This window comes from Lotus japonicus, chromosome 1, assembly GCF_012489685.1.
Source record: "Lotus japonicus ecotype B-129 chromosome 1, LjGifu_v1.2".
Taxonomy (NCBI): domain Eukaryota; kingdom Viridiplantae; phylum Streptophyta; class Magnoliopsida; order Fabales; family Fabaceae; genus Lotus; species Lotus japonicus.
The window spans coordinates 4,220,323-4,242,644 of record NC_080041.1 but is presented as its reverse complement, the minus strand read 5'-3'; the positions used below and the strand labels follow the sequence as shown (position 1 = coordinate 4,242,644).

Sequence of the window (22,322 nt, the reverse complement as noted above, 5' to 3'; positions counted from 1 at the left end):
CCCTTCCCAGTTAGGAGTAAGCTTGTTCCCCGGGGCTCCCGATCGCCACTTGAGGACCAGGTCGCCGACCTGCATATCTCGGACGCGAACCCTGCTGTTGAACTTTGCCGCCACGCGCTGCTTCATCGCTGTTTCCCGAATGTGCGCCTCGTCGCGCGTTTCCGACAAAAGGTCCAGCTCCATCGCCATGTTGGCCTGATTTTCCCCTTCAAAACCTGGTTGAGTCCGCCATGTAAAGTTGTCAATCTCCACCGGCAACATGGCATCTACCCCATAGGTCATTCTAAAGGGGGTTTCCCTTGTAGTAGATTGCTCGGTGGTGTTGTACGACCACAGCACCGCCGGAAGTTCATCCAACCAAGCTCCCTTAGCCTCCGCAAGCCGTCGTCTTAGTCCTCGTAGGATTACCCTGTTTGCAGATTCCACCTGCTCGTTCGTCTGCGGATGCTCAATAGAGGCGAACCTCATCTGTATGCCCATTTCCCTGCAGAACTCCCTTGTTTGGCTGCTTGAAAACTGGGTCCCGTTGTCAGATACGATCGCCCTTGGGATCCCGAACCTGCAAACAATACGCTTCCAGTAGAAATTGACTATCTTTGCAGAAGTAATCTTGGCCAGGGGTTCAGCCTCAATCCACTTAGTGAAGTGGTCCACCGCCACTAATATAAACTTTATTTGTGCCCTGGCTGTCGGAAAAGGTCCGACTAAGTCCACACCCCACATGGCAAAAGGCCACGGGGCGCTCATCGTTACCAACTCTTTTGGCGGTGCCTTAGACAAATCCGCGAACACTTGACATTTCTTGCACTGCTTCACGAAGTCCATACAATCTTTCCTGAGGGTGGGCCAGTAAAAACCCGCCCTCAACACCTTGCAAGCCAAAGACCTTCCCCCGATGTGGCTCGCGCACACTCCTTCATGTACCTCAGACATTATCGCTTCGTACTTCTCTGGCGGTACGCATTTCAACAATGGCGTTGAGAAACCACGGCGATACAAGTGTCCGTCAATGAGAGTATAGTGACTCGCCTCCCGCCGTTGTTCCTTCGTGCATTGCTCCACTTCTGCCGGGTCCCCCGCCAAGATAGATATTATGGGACCCATCCATGTTCCCCCTCTGTTCACGCAGGCCATGAGCTCGCCTTCGATGCTTGGGTACGCCAGCGTTTCCTGAATCACACTTTTGTTATTGCCAGGCTTCCGCGTGCTCGCCAATTTGGCCAGCGCGTCCGCCCGCTGATTTTCTGCCCGAGGAACGTACTCCACCACGACCTCTTGAAAAAGTGTCATCAAATACCGTACCCGCTCAAGGTACTTGATCAGATTAGGATCTTTGACCTGGAAAGTTCCCTTCACTTGATTCTCCACCAATTGTGAGTCCGTTCTTATCAACAAACTCCCGATCTTCACTTCCCGCGCCAACTTCAATCCGGCGATGAGAGCTTCATATTCTGCCTGGTTGTTCGTTGCTTTGAACTCGAATTTCAGGGATTGCTCCAACACTAGTTCCCCCGGCCCTTCTAACGTTACTCCCGCGCCGCTGCCACTACTATTGGAGGATCCATCCACGAAGAGAGTCCACTGAGTGTCCACTCTTTCAAACCGATCTGGAGTCAACTCGACCACAAAGTCAGCTAGTGACTGCGCACCAACCGCGCCCCGCTTATCATATTGCAAACCATACTCTGACAATTCAACCGACCAGGCGACCAATCTACCTGATAAATCCGGTTTTTGTAATACTTGTCTCAAGGGCAAATCCGTCCGCACCTTCACGGGAAAACTCTGAAAATAAGGTCTCAACCGCCGGGCGGTGACGAGGACCGCCAGCGCCGCCTTCTCAATTTTCTGATATCTGACCTCCGCGCCCTGGAGTGTGTGACTAACAAAATAAACAATTCGATGCTCGCCATCTATCTCCTGCAACATCACAGAACTCAGAGCACTATCGCTCACAGCAAAATACAAATGCAGCGGGTGTCCCTGTATTGGTTTCGACAAGATTGGCGGTGACGATAGGAGTTCCTTGAGGCGAACAAAAGCTTCCTCACACTCCGCCGTCCACTCAAATGCGACATTCTTGCGAAGACACTTGAAAAAAGGGAAAGATCTGTCACCAGACTTGGGAAGAAACCGAGATAATGCTGCTATTCGCCCCGTTAAATGTTGGACCTCTTTCACATTAGAAGGGCTTTTCATCTGCTGAATCGCCTTGCATTTTTCTGGGTTTATCTCGATTCCTCTGGATGTGATCATGAATCCCAAAAACTTGCCACCCTGAACACCAAAAGAGCATTTCTCCGGGTTGAGGCGCATATTGTGCTTCCTTATTTCGCCAAATGCTTCCTCCAGATCTTGATGATGGTCTAAACCACGTACTGATTTAACAATCATGTCATCAACGTAAACCTCCATGTTTCTTCCCACCTGCCCAGCAAAAACCCTATCCATCAATCTTTGGTAGGTCGCCCCAGCGTTCTTTAGTCCAAACGGCATGGTGCGATAGCAATAATTGACTCTGGCGGTCATAAAAGCCGTTTTGTCCTCGTCTGCCGGGTGCATGCGGATTTGATGATAGCCAGAATAAGCATCCATCAAGCTAAGCAGTTCGTTGCCCGAGGCACCATCAACAAGGCTATCGATGCTGGGAAGGGGATACGAATCTTTTGGACATGCTTTGTTTAAGTCTGTGTAATCTACACACATTCGCCATTTCCCGTTCGCCTTCTTCACCATTACGACGTTCGCCAACCACGTCGGATACTTCACTTCCCTGATGAACTCTGCCGCCAGCAACTTGTCGACTTCCTGTTGCACCGCCTTCCCTTTGTCGCCACCCAAGCGCCTCCTGAGTTGTGAAACTGGCTTGACACTTGGATTCAATGCTAACCGATGGCATATGAAGTTTGGATCAATTCCAGGCATGTCTTTGCAGCTCCAAGCAAACAAGTCTAAGTTCTCCCCAAGCAGTTTTGTCAGGCGCGTCTCCTGCTCTTCCGTCAGTCTGGTCCCAATCTTCAAAGTGCGATCGCCAAACTTTAGCGCCTTCGTTTCCTCAATTGGCGTGGGCCTATTTACTCGCCCCTCGCCCCGGGGATCAAGATTTTCATCCGAAGCTTCGATTTCATAACATCTATGACCAACCAACGCACTCTTCTTGCCATACAAGTTAAGGCAATTATTGTAACACTCCCTCGCCATCTTCTGGTCCACCTTCAGCTTTCCCACCTTTCCACTGCTTAGCGGATACTTGACCGCCAAGTGGGCTGTTGAAATTACAGCACAAAGGCGATTCAATGTATTTCGCCCAATGATGACATTGTAAGATGCCACCACCTGGAGAACCAGATACCTTACCTTCAAAACCCTGACACACTCATCTTCCCCAAATATTGTGTCTAGATCAATGTATCCCCGCACCATTACTTGCTCCCCCGCGAAACCTACCAAGGTTCCCGTATATGGAGTTAGATCATTGTCAGTTAGTCCCAACTTGTCAAATGCATCACCATAGATAATATCAGCCGAACTGCCCTGATCCAGGAGTACCCTTCTAACGTTGAAACTGTTCATCCTTAACTGCACCACAATCGGGTCGTCCTTGTGAGGCTTTATCCCCTCAAAGTCCGCCATCGAGATTGTTATGTCAGGGTGTACGAATCCAAAAGCGACCTCATGAACGGAATTAACGGCACGAACATGGCGCTTACGCGCCGCATGAGTGTCGCCACCGCCGCCAAATCCCCCGGCGATGGTGTTGATGGTCCCGACGGGCGGTCCTGAGTGTTGAGCGAACGTGTCATCAGCCTCTTTTGTGGCGATAGCCGCTGATTCTTGCTTTTTCTTGCCCTTAGTGTCCGCTCGCTCCTCCTCCCGCTTGTGCGCTTTGTTTTGATCGCCACCGTTGCGCCACAGACCTTGACGATTTCCTTGATATCCCGCCCGAATCAACTTATCAATCTCCCGCTGCAAAGTCCAACAGTCATCCGTATCATGCCCGGCGGACCGGTGGAACTCACACCACTTCTTGGGATTGGCGTCCCGTGGCTGATACTTTGGGGCCTCCGGTTCATCCACTAGATTTGCGTCCCTCGCCCCTCGGAGCATATCCGATAAATCTGTGTTCATCACCATATCAGTTTCCTCCCGCTGGCGATGAGACTTAGATTGCCAAGGCCGACGTTGTTCATAATCATCGCGCCGTGGATACAATTGTTCCTTGGTCGGTTTGAATACCGACTTCCCCTTACCTGGTCTCTGCTGCTTGCCATCCCCCTTATCTTCGCCGCTCCTATCTTTTTTCGCGCGCTTGGGCGACGTGTCACCCTTTTCCAACTTCGCGCGCTTTCTTTTGAAAGCGTCGTCCTCCTCGTCGAGAATATAAGTGCTGGCACGAGCACGCATCTCTTCCATTGAGCGCGCCGGCTTACGTGTCAATTTGTTGTTCAACCCTCCCGGCAGCAAACCGTTTTAAATGCTAAAGCACAAGCTCGAGGCTCCTCGTCCTCTACCTTTACCGACGCCGCGCTGTACCTTGCCATGTACTCTTTCAGTGACTCCCCTTCTTGCTGGCGAATATTGTATAGGTCATTGATCGTCACCGGCTGATTCTTATTTGCCGAGAATTGCACTAGAAACTTGGATGAGAAGTCTCTGAAATTTGAAATCGATCCTCGCGGCAAAGTTGTGAACCACGCCATCGCCGTCGATTTGAACGTCGATGGAAACATCCTGCACTTCACCGCATCTGACGCCGCAATTATCACCATCTTCGTATTAAAATACAGAAGATGATCTTTCGGATCGGAATCTCCGCTGTAAGAATCCAGAACTAACGTTTTCATGTTATCCGGAATCGCCACACTCTCAACATCTTCCGAGAACGGACGGAACTCAGCCACGGAATCTGCTTCTCTGCTTCCATCATCTCGCTGCTCGCGACGGTAGAAATCTAACTGAGCCTGTAGATGCTCATTCCGCTGCTGGATGTTGTCAATGCTGCGCATCAAATGGCGCCATTGCTCATGTGTCACCGCCGGTTGTTGTTCCGGAGCAGGTGAATGCTCTGGTGAGCGCTCCAGAGATCCCACCTGTGAAGGCGATGGAGGAGGTGGTGGTGATGGAGGAGGAGAAGGCGACTGTACTCCTGCCATTCGTACCGGAGAATCCAGGACCACACGATGAGGCCGCCGAGGCGGCGAAATCCGCTGTCGCATTGGTGAATGATGCGGCCTCCTGCGTCGAGTCTCCATCCAAACCAGAAATGATGCAAACTCGATCGGAAAACCAACACTAGACACAGAATCAAAATCAGAAAACCAGAGAATTGCCTAATCACAATCAGAGGTAACTTCATGCACAATCAATCCACGTGAATGGGAGTAGAAAGTTTACGGTCCCCACAGACGGCGCCAAATGTTCTGGGAATGAACATTGAAGAGAGGTATAGTACCTAGAGGTAGAGGGATTGTGCTAAGAGAGAATGAGAATGAGAGAGATAGTGCTGAATTTCGAGTGTTATTTCATCAAATGAGCCAAAAGTCCTCTACACTTGATAACTACCTCCTATTTATAGAGCTTGGGTACTACCTATTGGGCCAATTGGGCCTCCGAGGTCAAGGCCCATTTGAAGGCCAGGGCCCCGCCTCAGGGCGGGATACATGCTGGGCGTTGCCCCTCTAGGGGCTCGCCCAGTCCAGAAGGAGATGCGGTTAGGGTTTGATGAAGAGAGAGAGAGAGAGAGAGAGAGAGAGAGAGGAAAAGTTGAATATATAAGTGGTGATCGGCTGTGCCGGGCTAAGCCGGTCATCCCACCGTTAATGACCAGTCCATACCGGTTTTGACAGGCTGGAACCGGTTTTCTGCCTGTTTGGGCTATGTTTGACCGATTTTCTGACCGTTTTGGCATCCCATTTTGAATTTTTCAGCTCGTATACATTATAATATATATAGTGCACTAGACTATTTGACACACCAATATTTACTCCCACAATTTCTTTCTTGTCCAACGATTCACAAATTTCTCAAAACAATTAATAAATCTTATGAGCAATACTATGGAGTGTTGGAAAATCAAACACCTCCTACAAGTGAAAGTTCGCAACCTCCACCGATGTTTCCACAAAACCAACCTCTGCAAATGTTTCAACCAGAAAACCAACCTCCGCCGGTGTTCCAACCTACGTCGTCATTTCACCCTTAAAACCAACCTCCTCACACTAGTGGCAATTTTCAAAATCCTTCATATCTAATGTTTCCACAATCATTCCACCATCAAAACCAGCCTCCGTATTAAATGGGACCATATTCACCAAAAATACCTTTTGAAAACCATCCACAATATTGCATGTATCCACCACAGTACCAATTTCAAAACCAAGCACCACATATCGATAGTAGCGGTTCAAAAGTTTCTAATACACAATGTGAGGCTACGCTTGATGAGCCTGGTTTTTCTACTCAACAGGGTCTAGATTATATTGATCTTGCATAAGGAAATTCATCTTCTAGAAAGAAACGCATTGCATAGAGTGATAAAAACGATATACTTCTTCTTCAATCATGGCTCAACATTCTAAGGATGTGATGGTGGGAAATGATCAAAAGACAACATTGTTTTAGGATAGGATCTGCAACCAATATGAGCAGTTCTGCAATGTTGACTCTTCTTCGACGATAGTTAAGATGCTGAAAATAAGTATTGATTTAGTATTAAATTTTAAATCTAAATTGGGTGAAAATAAACATTATAAATTAAAGTTTTATGGTGGGATACGGGTGAGACCCTTGTAATAGTAATGTAAGGAATCATGGGTTAAAACAAAATTTGTTTCAGTTCCTTAAGTCTGTTGTAGTAGTATGGACCCACGAGAATAATGCTGAATAGTGTGTAAGGAACCAAATAAGGAACCCAGCCATTGGAGTTGCTCTAAATAACTTCATTATATATTTTCTGATTTTTCTAAATATGTCTTATCATTAAGAATGGAGAGAGTAATTCACTATATTTTTTTTATCAACAACAACTTGTGTTTGACTTTTTTTATTTATTAATGTTGTTCACCAATATATCCCATGTTTGTTTAACGCAGCTCTCTCACCCGGATTGGATCAAAGTTTCTTCAAAAGATCCCTGGAGCAAATTTGGTTAGTACTAACTAATACATACATATGCTTATTTTTTCCTATAAAAACATGGTGTTGACTTTCTATTTATGATCATCTTTCTGATTAACGTACAGTGTGTTTGGTTTGTTGGTCCAGGCAGATCATGGCTATGATTGCAGATGCAGTTGTGGGTGAACTGGTTTCGCAACTTCTGAGTAAGGTTTTAGAAATGAAGGACAGGGCTAAAAACTTCAAACCCACTCTGCTGAAGTTGGAGAACACCCTGAAATTATTACAACCAGATGCGGATGAGATAGAAGCAGAATACGCGAAACTGGATCGGGCATCGGAAACCGAGGGGTTGAAGAAACTTATGAAGAATGGAACGAAACTTGTTCAGGATTGCTCTAAGAAATTCCCGTGGTTGAAGCGTTTTTGGACTAAGGCTAAATATCAAAAGGAACTTGATGAGCTGCATAAGTCAATTGAAACCTACTATAGCCTAAAGATCCAAGGTCAGACGTTGGCGACTGTGTTGCGGGTCGAGAATAAGGTTGATAGGCTTGGTTTACCCTCAAACGATAGGATTGAATTCAGGGCTGTTTGCACGCCTCTCGACCCCCCTTCATTCACTGTTGGCTTGGATAAGCCTTTGGATGTGTTGAAGGGGATTCTGCTCTCCAAAAAGGCTAATGTCACGGTCACAGTCCACACAATAACAGGTTCGGAGTTTTGATATATTCATACTTTACTTTTCTTTCATTTCATTTTCACTCGTTTTTCCTTCTACATTTCTTTACATTTTTAATTCAATCACATCATCATCTAGGAAAATGTTTTCTTCACACCTCATTTTGAGGTCATTTTGAGGTGGAAGGAGGTGGAGGAGGAGAGAGATAAGAAGAAAAGGAAAAGTAAGAGAGAGAAAGTATTAGATATGATAGATGATAAGAGGAGATAGATAAAAACAAAAATAGGTGAAAATGAAGTATTTAAAAGATAAGGTGTGTATATATCATTACTCATGATCATCTATTATATTACTCATTTATCTCTATTTTCGTCATATTTGATTAAGGTGCGTGGAGGTGTTTTTCATATGTGAACTACTCTTTTTCCACAGGTTTATCGGGTGTGGGGAAGACTACATTAGCCCGCAAGTTTTGTTCCGATAAGGAGGTTAAAGGTTTTGAACTTTCACTTTAAACTTTTTGCTCAACCAACTTTCTCTTATGGATATGGTGAAGTAATAGTTATTTCAAAAAGTTAAAGTATATACGTAAAGTATAAGAATTAATCTTGAATAGTTTTATATTATATTTTTATAAGTTATTAGAATTTGAATCTACCAAAAATTGGTATCCTAAATTATAATATGGTATAAGAGTCTATCATCGGTCTGTTTATTAATGGAGATGACCCATATAAAAACCATGTAGCTAGATAAGGTCCTACTTCACATTTCTGACCTTGGGATGTGAGTTGAGTTAAGGTTCCACATTATATGAGAAGACAACCTTCACTTCTAAACAATCTTTTGAGGTAGAGTACTCGTCTCGAATTCTAATAATTGTCACATCTTAATAATATAAATCACTCGCTTGAGAGTAAACACTCGGCGAGAGAAGAAAATAAGAGAGGAGTAATATATATATATAAGGTATTCCTGGTTGTTTATATTATTAATTTAGATATACCATGCATATGCCTTTTCGTTTGTTTCGTCTGGGACTAAATATGATTTATTTTAATCATTATTGTTTTTTGAATTTCCTTCTTGCTTTTCTTTTGATTCTTTAGTTGCTTAATGCATTTTCAATCCATATATCATTTCACGTTTTAGGCCATCTAGCACCTATGGGCAGACATCTTTCTTCTGGTTTAAGAAATTAAAGTCATACTAATTGAAACTCTACCAAAGGCTTGTCCTTGAGTTTGCTGACATTTACTCGCGTTTGATGATTTCATTAGATGAATTCAAGGAGAATATCTTCTTCCTCACCTTGGGCAAAATAAGCAACTTGAATACAATAGTGGAAAAACTGTTTAAACACAATAATTACAAGGCGACTGAGGTTGAAAGTGATGAAGATCTTGTAAACCAATTGGCAATTTTCTTTAAACAGATTCGGCAAATTAAAGGCCCAATATTGTTGGTACTGGACAATATTATCCCTGGATCAGAATCTCTTGTTGATAATTTTGTGTTCGAGATCCCAGACTACAAAATTTTAGTGACATCAAGATCCGCAAAAACAAGGTTTGGCTCTCGTCAACTCTTGAAACCACTTGATTCAGATTTTGATATGGATCTATTTTGCCACTCAGCATCCCTAGATCAATTGAGCTCTAAAATTGCTCATGATGATGTGAAAAAGGTACACTCTACTCTATTATCCTATTATTATATTAAAAAAATATTTTGCATACTTCAATAATTAACTCGATAATCATTTTTATTTAATAGTAGAGTGCACTTTAATTATCTTCGAATGTAAATAAATAAATATATATAATATCTTGGAACGCCATCCTGATAATTAAATTGATAGAGTGTTAGTTCGCTTTTTGTTGTACTAATCACCATTTCTCCTTGTATTCTTTGAGATGTGTTTTCATTATATATATAATATATCTATCATTTTGCTTTAAGAAAAAATGAAAACATATATATGAATAAATCATGTCTCTTAGATATGATTTTTAATGGTTAAGATTAAAACAATTGAAAATTCATATGGTAGTCACGTGACCACTTAAAAATGTCATGTGACTTTTTAATTAAAGCTGCATGATTTAATGTTTTAACTTTTAATCTTAACAATTCATAATTAGATCGAACGGTCATTATTTATTCTTATGTTCTCATGTAAAAATATCGTTCTCATATGATACACTCTAAAATGATTTTAAAATTATATACTTAATCAAATACTTATTTAAATGTTAAGCATAATCTTCAACAAAATATTAGTCTAGTGGTAGACAAGCTAAATCCTCCATAACGATGATGTCATAAGATCGAACTCTGAAAAAATCAATTATTACAAGGGGTCATCATCATATCTCGAACAAATTAACACCTGGGCAAAAAGGGGTTGTCTAAATGACCCATGGTGAAATTTGGGTTAAATAACCCATTGTTTAGGTGCACCAATCACATTTAAGATAAATTAGTTAAAATTTTTATATTTTATTTATCATTTATTTAGAGTTAAATATGTTTTTGGTCCCTCACTCATACACATAAATATAAAATGGTACCTGAAAAAAACCACAAAAGTTTTAGTCCTTGAAATTTTTCATTTAATCTAAAATGGTCCTTATAATATCATAAAACATACGTGACAATTGCGGTCCCTTTAAAATCTCTTCCATCAAATTTAGCCCTCTTTCGTCCATTATTATTTCATACTGTAAATGAATAACTCCACGTTTCCATTTTTGTATATGGTACAGGAAGCCATTTTTTGGTCCTTGTCATACGCAGGTTATAAGAATTCAATTTTTTTACAAGTCAAATATTATTCAAATAAAGAACAGAAAACATCAAACAGTGGCCTGAGAATCTAATTATTCATTATTAATTGGTTTCATGAGATGAAACGGTGGCATGAGAATCCAATTATTCATTATTCATTATGAAATTTTCAGCCATGAGATAAAACGGTGGCCTGAGAATCAAATATTATTTATTATTCTGTATATTTAAATTTGAAGAACACAACAACATGATACCAATTGACCTAAGAATCTCATGGCTGCGTTCTTTGAGTTTTGGGATATATAAAATTTTAGGTTTGAAATAATTATGAGAGAAGAAGGACTAAATTTAGTGGAAGAAATTTTGGAGGACTGAAATAGATGTGAAAAATAATTTTAAGGACTAAAACCGTTGTGTTTTATTTTTCAGGTAGCATTTTAGATTCATTTGTATAAATTAGGGATCAAAAACATATTTAATCCTGAATAAATTAATAAATAAAACATTAAAACTCAATCAATTATCTTAAATGTGATTGGTACACCTAAACAATGGGTTATTTAACCCAAATTTCAACATGGGTCATTTAGACAACCCCGGGCAAAAATAATTCTTATGTTTATTCACTTACTTTAAATAAATCTATAATTTTTGAAGCTTAATAAGTTAACTATTTGAGTGTCATAATTATACAACATAATTATGTATTCTAAAGAAAATATGATAAGTTAATAATACTCCCTCCGTTCCTAATTATAAGACCTAGTTTCAAATTTTTCATGTTCCTAAATATAAAACCTCTTACAATAATCTAGCATAAGGTTTTGTATTCTTCCATATTTACCCCTCACATTAATTGTATGTTTTCAATTCCAAAGTTACCACCTACCATTAATTACTACTAATGCAACTAACTATGACTTTTGATATAAATGCAATGATTATTAGTGAGAGAAAATGACAAAGGGTAAATATGAAAGAATGTATGCATTTTTAAAAAATCAATACACTAATTAGTCACATTAAATGTTTTCTTAATAAGAGCAATTTTTTGGAATAGGTCTTATATTTAGGAACGGAGGGAGTATTATATTAAAGAATAAAATCATTTTTTCTCATTGATTCTTTATGTTATAAAATATATTTTCTTATAGCTTTTATCAGGTTGGTCCAACACTAAATGGGGTCTAAAGCAAACTTTAAGATTGAGTTTTTTTACCTAAAAAAATATTTCTTTATTAAAAAAAATTAGGTAAAAATAATTTTTATTAAAATTTTATTTTTCGAGCTTTTTGAGATGCAAAATAATTTATTAAATTATCATAATCAATTTGATTGAACGTGACTTTTTCACTTGATAATAAAGCCAATCTATTTGATCTCTGCTGAGACATGATTGATCTAAGATAATATTTTATTAATTTTAATTTTGAAAAAACATCTATTCGCCGAAGCAATGGTTACAACAATTGTTAACATTATTCTATAAATAATAAGAGCATTTGAAAAAGAATCAAGTCTAATAATATAATTAAGTATGTCAACTCGAGTATCATTTTCAACTTGTATGAGAGTATATTTTGTGTTTGGTGTCTAGAAGGCTAGAACCTTTGCGGCCAGCACCTTATATAATATAGCAAATCGAGAATGGAAATTAGAAATCAAATACTTTTTTTTAAATTATAATATAGTTATAAGTCATCAAATATACTGTCAATGCATGACTTTTTTTTTTAAATAGTGCATAACGTCTATATCATTAATGAACATGGAAATTGAAAATCAGACAATTAAGGGATCAACAAATTGTGTTTGTGGAGTGGCTGAAAAAGGAAATAAGCATAATTCTGATTAATATACTACTAATGCTTAGCTTTTTGGGGTCTTTTTGACTTAGTAAAAAAAATTAGGAGTAAAAAATATATTTTTGGGGGCCTAAAACCCTTGCATGGGTGACTTTGTTCCTTGGACCGATCCTGACTCTTATCACCTTATCTTAAAATTTTATCAAACCATTCTACATCTTAAAATATAAATATGGTTTAAAATAAGTTGGAAAGAAATTGGCCTCGTTGAAACCCTCTCTCTCTCTAAACGTCCTCTCTCGCACTCTCTCTCGTTGAAAATGGATTTGGGTGGCCACCGCGCCTCTCTTTCGATGCGGTGGCAATTGCTTCGCCCTCTTCTCCTCTCTCTTTTTGTAAAAACTCTTTGCCTCTTACCAGATCTTGTTTCTATGGACACGTTTTAATGCGTCTCTGTTTCTTTTTCCCCTGGTCGTCGGCCACTTTCCTGGCGGTTTGCTAGTTGTTGGCTCTAAGTGGTGGTGGTTGCGGCGGTGCTGCTCGGTCACTGATAGAGGAGTTGCTACAGGTTCCACTGTCACTGTTGTGTTTGTAAAAAGTTTTGCTTTCGAGATCGTATTTGGTCTTCATCCATGAGTTTTGACGGTGGATTTTGCCTCACCCTCCTCCCTGTGCACTAGATCGGCTGTCTTTTCGGATATGGCTCTGGTGCCTTCAATGTGTTTACCGTTGTTATTCTTCTTCATCCTTCTGCAACTTTGGTGTCGACAACAGGTCTGACGCTCGTCCGATTTTGTTTGCGAGGTGTTGCTAAGTGGAGTAATGGCTAAAGGTGTGATGCAGTCAGTGTGCTTGTCATGGTTTTTGTGCTTGTGGCGTGATCGGCGTCAACGGTGGCGAATACCAACGGTGTGCATTTGGGGTCGTTGGCAATTGACACAACGGAACGCACAAGGGTTTGCAAACACAAAACCCTAAGTAACAGAAAACCGGAATCCATCAGGATTTGAGAAAATTCTCGTTTTTTGATTGTCAATAATAATCTGAAATAGGTTATGCCTTACAGGTGCTTAAATAGGAAAAGAAAATATCCTAACAGAAAAATAAATAATATCCTAATTAAAAATAAAAGATCCTAATTGAAAATAAATAAGTTCCTAACAAAAAATAAGTAAGATCATAAAGATTCTAACTTAATTAAAAAAACATAATAAATCCTAAATTTATTTAGAAATACTAAAAATAATAACTTCCTAATTACTTGCTCCTGCATCAGACGGAAACACACGCAACATCTTCATCAAAACGTGCAGCAAGCTTGTCTGCGTCAGTCTCCTCCACCTGTAAAGAACTCGACCCCGAGTTATCTTCTTGATAAAGAGCCTTGTCTGCCTGGTACTCGTGAATATCAGCCACTTTGAAAGTTTTAGAGATATTCATATGATCCGGGAAATCCACCACATAAGCATATTATCATTGATCTTCCGAGTCACCTTGAATGGCCCGTACTTGCGCGCCTGCAGCTTGTTGTAAGTACCTATTGGGAACCGCTCTTTGCGCAAAAACACCATAACATCATCTCCCTCATTGAAGACCTTAGCCCTCCGGTGTTTATCAGCAGCAGCCTTGTTCCTCTTCCCAGCAGCCTTCACAGATTCCTTAACAGCAACAACCTCCTTGGCCATGGTCTCGGCTGATGCACTAACGCCTGGTGCCTTAGGAAGCTTTAGTAAATCCACCACATGCCTTGGAACAACAGTATAAACTACAGAAAAAGGGGACCTTCCGATAACTGAGTGTACAACACTGTTATAAGCGAACTCCACCTGAGAAAGTGCCACATCCCACTGTTTTGGCTTATCACCACATATGCTCCGAATCATATTCCCCAAGGTCCTGTTGGTGACTTCAGTTTGGCCATCAGTCTGCGGATGAGCAGTAGAACTGCGATTTAACTGCGTGCCAAACATCCTCCAAAGAGTGATCCAAAAGTGGCTGAGAAATTTGGTATCCCTGTCTGAAGTAATCGTCAGGGGAACTCCATGAAGGCGCACAACCTCCTTGAAAAACAATTTGGCTATGTTGCTTGCATCAGCAGTCTTCTTGCAGGCAATGAAATGTGTCATCTTGGAGAATCTGTCCACCACCACAAAAACAGAATCCACCCCGCGCTGTGTGCGAGGCAAACCCAGCACAAAATCCATGGCCAGATCTTGCCAGATATCATCAGGGGCAGGTAAAGGCATATAAAGACCAGTATTTTGTGACTGACCTTTGGAAGTCTGACAAATGTAGCACCTCTTAACTATAGTCCCAGTGTCCCTCCTCAAGTGAGGCCAGAAATACCTTCCCTCTAGGCTGGCAATGGTCTTGTCTCTCCCCAAATGACCGCTGAGACCTCCACCATGTAAATCACGAATCAGCTTCTCCCTCAAAGAAGAATGAGGGATACACAATAGATCACCTTTAAAAAGGTAGCCATCACGGATATGAAAATCAGCAGAGGGATGCATACAAAGCTTGGAAATCAGCACCACCCTCATACAGCTCATTTAGGCACTCAAAGCCTACAATCTCCTGCGATAAAGTAATAAGCAAAGAAGCTCTCCTACTCAATGCATCTGCCACTTTGTTGAGGACACCCGATTTGTGCTGAATAATGAAAGGGAATTTCTGCAAGAAACTCACCCATCGAGCATGCATCTTGTTGATAAATTTCTGGCTGTGCAGGAACTTCAAAGCTTGGTGATCAGTGCACAAAATGAACTCTCTCTGAATCAGGTAATGTTCCCATTGACGAAAGGCTCTAAAAACTGCATAGAATTCCTGATCATAAGTGCTCCACTTCTGGCGTGCATCACTCAATTTTTCGCTGAAAAATGCAACAGGCCTCTTCTCTTGGGACAGAACAGCCCCAATGCCAACACCACTAGCGTCACATTCAACCTGGAACACCTTGTCAAAATCAGGGAGGGCCAGCACTGGTGCGGTGCATAACTTCTCCTTGATTCGAATAAAACTCTGCTCTTGCTCATAACCCCAATGAAACTTTCCTTTCTTCAAACATTCAGTGATAGGGGCAGTGATGGTGCTGAAATCTCTGATGAACCTCCTGTAGAAGGTAGCCAATCCATGAAAGCTGCGGACTTCAGTCACTGACTTGGGTGTGGGCCAATCTCTGATTGCATGAATTTTCTCTTCATCAACATGGATCCCCTCAGCACCAACAATGAAGCCTAGAAAAAGCAATTTGTCGCTGCTGAATGTACATTTTTTTAGATTAATGTACAGCTGGTTCTCCTGTAAGACTTGCAAAACCTGCTTCACATGCTCTAAATGCTATTTCTTTGTTTTACTGTAAATCAGAATATCATCAAAATAAACTACAACGAAAGAACCAATGAAGGGACGAAGAACCTGGTTCATCAGCCGCATAAAAGTGCTAGGGGCGTTTGACAACCCGAAAGGCATCACCAGCCATTCATAAAGACCATCTTTGCTCTTGAAAGTTGTCTTCAACTCATCTCCAGGTCTGATTCTGATCTGATGGTAGCCACTGCGCAGATCTATTTTGGTAAACACCTTAGAACCAGCCAGCTCATCAAGCATGTCTTCCAAGCGGGGGATTGGGAAGCGATACTTGGTGGTGATCTTGTTGATGGCTCTACTATCCACACACATTCGCCACTGACCTCCTTTCTTAGGGACAAGGAGCACAGGTACAGCACATGGGCTCATGCTGGCACGAATAAAGCCTTTCTTCAACAAATCTTCAATCTGCTCCCTCAAGATCTCATTCTCCTTGGGACTCATGCGGTAATGGGGAAGGTTTGGCAGGATAGCACCTGGAATCAGGTCTATTTGGTGCTGGATGTCGCGCATGGGAGGCAGCTCATTAGGCAGCTCCTCTGCAGTTAGCTCCTTGAACTCTTCCAACACTTCTAGTACCTCTGCTGGGATTGTCTCCTCCTCCTTCACAGCATTCAGCACGCCTTTTATCACAACTGGGCAGAAATATTTAATTTCTTTCACAGCGCCATCAAAATCCTTCCCATTCAGCACTAGGAAGTTAGTCTTTTTCTCTTCTGAACTCTGATTGAAATGCAGAACAGAAGCTATGGCAATCTTGTGATCACCCCAATTGAACAGCGTCACATTAGCCTTTCCTCTGTAGGTAATGTCTTTGTCATACTGCCAGGGACGTCCTAGTAACACGTGACAAACATCCATGCTCACGACATCACACAACACCTCCTCTTGGTAATGCTTTCCCATGGAGATTGGTACCTTGCACATCCTGGAAACCTTCACTTATGTGCCTTTGTTCACCCATCCCAGGGTGTATGGTTTGTCATGAGGTTCAGTTTGCAGATTCAAGTAATCCACCAGTTTTTGAGAAACCAGATTTTCAGTGCTGCCATTATCCAGGATCAGGTTACATACTTTGTTCTTGATAGAACAGTGAACACGGAATAAATTCTTCCTTTGGCTGTGGTCCTTGGATGACAGTAAAATTCGTTAGAGCACAAAGTTGACTCTATCTCCGGACTCCTCTTCAGCAAATTCAGCCCCTGCAAACTCATTATCTTCCTCTTCCCCGTCAGTGTCATCATACATAATGGCGGCAGTAGTCCTCCTCGAAGGACAAACATTGGAGCGATGACCCTGTCCACCACATCGGTAACACTTGTCCCCGGTTGGCTTCGTATAGGGGTTTGCTGATTTCTGGTTTGGCGCTTTGTTGGGCTGCACGCCGCTTGAGTTGCCAGAATCTTTCGCGGCTGGACTCTTCTCTTTATCACCTGCATCTGCTGTATCAAAATTTCTCGGAGGAGAAAATCTGTTGCGAAAAGAGGAGAAATTCCTGGGGGATTTCTCCAGCAACTCAGCCTTCTGTGCCAAATTAGAGGCTTCAGCCACAGTCCACACTTTCTGCAGACCCATCTTGGCCTGCAAGGAACCTTTCAACCCGCTCATGAAACGCGCCACCTTCTGGGGTTCAGACTCGGTCAATTCGTTACGCTGAGAGAGGCGTACGAAATCAGTGGTGTATTCTGCTACACTTTGCTTGCCCTGCTCGCAATCAATGTATTTTTTGTACAGAATTTGCTCATAATCTTCTGGCAAAAAACGCTCTGTCATTAATTGCTTCATCCTGCGCCATGATCTAACTGCTGATTTCCCCTGTCGCTGCCTCCGAGCAACCAATCTATCCCACCATACAGCAGCAGTGCTCTTCAATTTGATGGCCACCATCTTCACCTGTTTGTTCTCAGGGATATCCATGATGTCGAAGAAACGATCGACGCTAATCTGCCAATCCATGAACTCCTCTACGGTCATGTTTCCATAAAAGAATGGAATATCTGCTTTAATACGATAATCATGGTTGTTTTTGCCTCCCTGTTCGCCGGCTTCTTCCTCTTCGAATACATCTTCGTCAGAACTAGAATCCTCTGCGGCGGCAGTATGGTTATTGTTGCCTCGACGTGGGATTCTCCTCTGAGGTTCGTCCTGTACTCGTGTCGTCATAAGGTTCACCAAGGTATTCATCGAATTACCCAGCGCCCCCATCTGTTGCGTGAGTGCTTCTATGGAGGTTGCGACCCTCTCCATATCGCCCTTACTTGTTGGTTGTTCGTCTGCCATTGATCAGGTTGCAAAAAGACAGGATATGGCCTGCTCTGATTACCACTTGACACAGCGGAACGCACAAGGGTTTGCAAACACAAAACCCTAAGTAACAGAAAACCGGAATCCACCAGGATTTGAGAAAATTCTCGTTTTTTGATTGTCAATAATAATCTGAAATAGGCTATGCCTTACAAGTGCTTAAATAGGAAAAGAAAATATCCTAACAAAAAAATAAATAATATCCTAAAAGATCCTAATTAAAAATAAAATATTCTAATTGAAAAATAAATAAGTTCATAACAAAAAATAAGTAAGATCATAAAGATTCTAACTTAATTAAAAAAACATAATAAATCCTAAATTTATTTAGAAATACTAAAAATAATAACTTCCTAATTACTTGCTCCTGCATCAAACGGAAACCCGCGCAACATCTTCATCAAAACGTGCAGCAAGCCTGTCTGCGTCAGCAGTAGATCTAGGCTTTTGATTTAGGTGGTTGTGCCTTCGCTCTGATCTCGTTGTCTGGTATGCTAATCCGGCCGAATCAGAGCGTGCGACGCGTCCGTTACCTTGGGCAGGTCTTTATGCTTTCTCTTTCTGGTCGATAGTCTGTGCTGATTTGTGTCCTATCCCATGGTGAGATGGACTCTATTTTTGTTGGGTTATGTGGCTTTTTTTTTCACCGCATTTAGGTTTCCGACGGATGCCCCTTTTAGTTGGTCGTTTGGTGCTTCATCTGGGTATTGATCCATGTGGATGTTGCTTGAGATTTATCCTGCAATTTGTGCAGTGAAGGTGTTTTAAAGTTGCTGGGTTTCTTTTTTATCGTTGAGTGCATCTATGCAATTTGACTCCAAGGTCTTTTACTCAAAGAATCATCAGGTGGCAATTTAGCTCGTCTTATATTACTTTTTTTAGGTTTTTCTATGTTTTATTGGGGGTTATGCTCACTTTATTGAGTGTTGTTTGTTAACAACACAAGAATATAATGTGGAAACTCCAAAACTGGAGAAAAACTACGACTGTTGTCAAAACCGACAACCAGAGAATAAACACTATGTGAAAATTGTTACAACACATAGACTTCACTCTCAACCACCCCATGACCCCAGTACACCCACGCTCTCCAAAGTGAATATTTGAACTACATCTCACAATGCTCTAAAACAAGAGCATAAGAGAAAAAGAAAACACAGATATAAACTTAAAGTGTTTTCAGGTGCTACTACTTGGTGTTTTTGGTGTGTTGAAACAAGGAGCTTGAGATCTTTATATATAACCTTGGACTCCCTCATTCTTCACTATTATAAGCGATGTGGGACTTCTCCAAGACACATTCCTTGATCTTTTTCTCCTTCATTAGCAATGTGAGACTTACATTGCAATCAACCCCAACAGTTTGTACTATCGATCATTCCATCTAATAAAGGTTTTCGCTTTCTAAAAAAATTATGGTTTAAAATTTTTTGAAAGCAATATAATTTACTGAATTGTGCTAATTTTTAGGTGAAAATTTGAGAATTGAAGAGAGAAATTTTGTCAAAAGATATAAATGGCTCATGAAGAAGAAAAAAATTGTGTCAAACTAGAACAAAGTGCATGAGAGGCACTAATAAGGTGTAACACAACTGGTAGATAGTTGAGCTCCTTAAGTATCTAGTCCAGGATTCGATCTCTCAGTGGTGTGTGTATGGAGAAATATTTGTTGGAAAAAACCTAACCCTTTAATGTGACATCCGAACCTCGAAGAATTGGTCTCATGGCTGACGATAACGATAAGTATTTTAAAATATGATGATGTGCCTACATGAGAAGTTTTATGTATATATGTTTAAATTGCAGATAGTGAGAAGTTGTCGTGGTTCTCCCTCAGCACTTATAGTGACTGCCTCATCACTAAGGGGTCAAGAGGATCCGCTGGTTTGGAACAACAGAGCGAATGCATTGTCCAATGGTCACCAACCAAAACTAGATTCTAACAATGATGTGCTTAATTGTCTTCATAAGAGCTTAGATGTCTTGAATCCTAAGGCCATGGAGTGTTTTAAGGACCTAGGCTTATTTCCTGAAAATCAGAAGATTCCTGTTGCTGCCCTTGTGGATATGTGGGCAGAACTGCATACTGGAAATGATGCGAGTGCACTGGAAAATATTTATCAACTGGTCCACATGAACTTGGCTGATATTATTGTGACAAGGTATGTTGTGTTTGTCTTAGATAATTTGATATGATGTGCATGTACAATATTCTTCTTAGGCCACTAATTTCCACTTAGAATAGGATAAATTAGAACTATAAAATATCCTGCATGGCATCAAGAGACAAATTATCTTCTTGTGCCTATGGTTAAGTACATAAATTTCGTCTTTGATATTTCCCATCATGCAATTTTTTTTTGCTTAATTAAGTTTTTGGTCCCTAACCTTTGTCATAAATATGGTTTTAGTCTCTCGTCGGCGTAAAAGTGGGATTTTTTTTTCTTGAAGTGTGAACCCTGTACATTAGGTTCGATATCTTACAACCCCATATTTGTCAATAAAAATAAAAGTATATATGACCTGAAAATTCGCAATATATAATGTGAAATCCAGCATTTGAGAAACAAAAGCTCTTGTGCTTGGTAGAAATAATATTGTTTGTGCTATTTGTATTTTATCGATTTATGAGCATTTTTTTTTTTTTCATTGATCAGGAAACTTGACATAGTTGACTATAATTACCGCTATGTTACTCAGTATGGTCTTCTTCGAGATTTAGCCATTTACCAAACTATCCATGAGGCAGAGGACAAGGGGAGTAGACTAATTATTGAAAAAAATGGAAATAATCTTCTCAGATGGTGGGGTGTTGAGATTGCAACTCGAATATTATCCATCTCAACTGGTTTGTTCATTTTTCTGCCTTAATGCACCCTACTGACACAGAAATTGATAGATTACTTTCAAGTTTATATTGAATATATTTTGCAGATGAAGCATTCCCTTCAGAATGGTGTAATAACTTGCAGACAACTGAAGTTGAAGCTCTGGTGTTGAACCTTCGAGGAAAGAAGTGCACGTTGCCAATGTTCATGAAAAATATGAATAAACTAAAAGTCTTGATATTGTCAAATTATGACTTCCCTCCTGTTGAGTTAGAGAATTTCGAGTTGCTTGAACATCTGCCTAGTCTTAAACGACTCAGGTTAGATAATGTTTCGATTCCTCTCCTCATCAAGGCCGAAGTGCAATTGAAGAATCTTCGAAAGTGTTCCTTTTTCATGTGCAATGTGAATGAAACATTTAAAAATTCCAACACCCAAGTTTCAGATATGCTGCCAAATTTGGTGGAGATGGACTTCGACTATTGCACTATGGTTGAACTGCCAGTTGTGGTCTCTAATAGTGTTTCTTTAACCAAGCTCAGGATTACAAACTGTTATATGCTTACTAAACTTCCTGAAGAAATTGGGAAGTTGGTAAATTTGGAAACACTAAGCCTTAGTTCTTGCATTGATCTAGTAGAGTTGCCCCAATCAATCACTAGCCTTGAGAAACTAACATTCCTTGATATCTCTGATTGCATAAGCTTCACTAAGTTACCTGAGGACATAGGCAAGTTGAGAAATTTACAAAAGCTCAATATGAGAGGCTGCTCGAGATTATCTGAGTTACCCAGCTCAATTATGGACATTGAAGCGTTAAAGGATGTGGTATGTGATGAAGAGGTGGCTGAATTATGGGAAGATTTCAGAATGGTCCGTGAAGATATAAGGCTACAGGTCATTAAAACGGACTTCAGTTTAGATTTCCTTCATCTGCGCTGATGATTGGTGGGATGGCATCACAATCAAGAGGGGACGAAATATCAAGAATTAAATTTCTGTGTTTTGTCATGATAGAATAAAAAAAAGTTGGTGATAGAATAAAAATATTATTGCATTTCCTGAAATTTGTAATGGAATAATATAGCATAGTATGAAACTATGAATTATGATTTATGAGTGTATTATTTTCATTCCATAAATTATTATTTTCATTTTCATTTGTAGCCCTCTCCAAAATCTTTGTAATATATATTAAAACTTAATTGGAAGTTTTGAGGTGTTGATATTTTAGTGTTTCAATTAACAAACATGATGTCATCTAAGAGCTAGTTGGAATAGAACTCAAAAGGTGGGTGACATTGCTGTGTGGCTTGCTGTGGAGTGGTTGGTGTGGCTTCATCACATTCACAATGAAATTATATTTAGTGCTGCTGAGTTCGACAGGGATAATTTAATTGCTGGACTAAATTCAGTTTCGGTTTT

The 22,322-nt window shown here is 40.7% G+C and overlaps 1 protein-coding gene across 3 annotated transcripts; it reads left to right on the top strand.

The window, feature by feature from the left end:
* Window positions 1-7,025: 7,025 nt before the first annotated feature.
* Window positions 7,026-22,067, top strand: LOC130733141 (probable disease resistance protein At5g66900). Of its 3 annotated transcripts, none has more exons than XM_057585235.1 (7): window positions 7,026-7,146; window positions 7,264-7,829; window positions 8,231-8,293; window positions 9,079-9,485; window positions 19,876-20,231; window positions 20,727-20,917; window positions 21,004-22,067. In XM_057585235.1, the coding sequence occupies exons 2-7, from the start codon at window positions 7,271-7,273 to the stop codon at window positions 21,837-21,839; spliced, it is 2,412 nt and encodes an 803-aa protein (XP_057441218.1). In that variant the 5' UTR covers window positions 7,026-7,146; window positions 7,264-7,270; the 3' UTR covers window positions 21,840-22,067. The 3 variants fall into 3 exon arrangements, with proteins under 3 accessions (XP_057441218.1, XP_057441217.1, XP_057441219.1); XM_057585234.1 differs by having other exon boundaries at window positions 7,242-7,829; XM_057585236.1 differs by having other exon boundaries at window positions 7,072-7,146; window positions 7,268-7,829.
* Window positions 22,068-22,322: the final 255 nt, after the last annotated feature.

Coding starts and splice junctions, on each gene's coding strand:
- LOC130733141 (XM_057585234.1), top strand. CDS start 7,053: ATGTTGTTCACCAATATATCCCATGTTTGTTTAACGCAGCTCTCTCAC. Junction 7,147..7,241: donor AGATCCCTGGAGCAAATTTG/GTTAGTACTAAC, acceptor ATTAACGTACAG/TGTGTTTGGTTTGTTGGTCC. Junction 20,232..20,726: donor GCTGATATTATTGTGACAAG/GTATGTTGTGTT, acceptor TTCATTGATCAG/GAAACTTGACATAGTTGACT.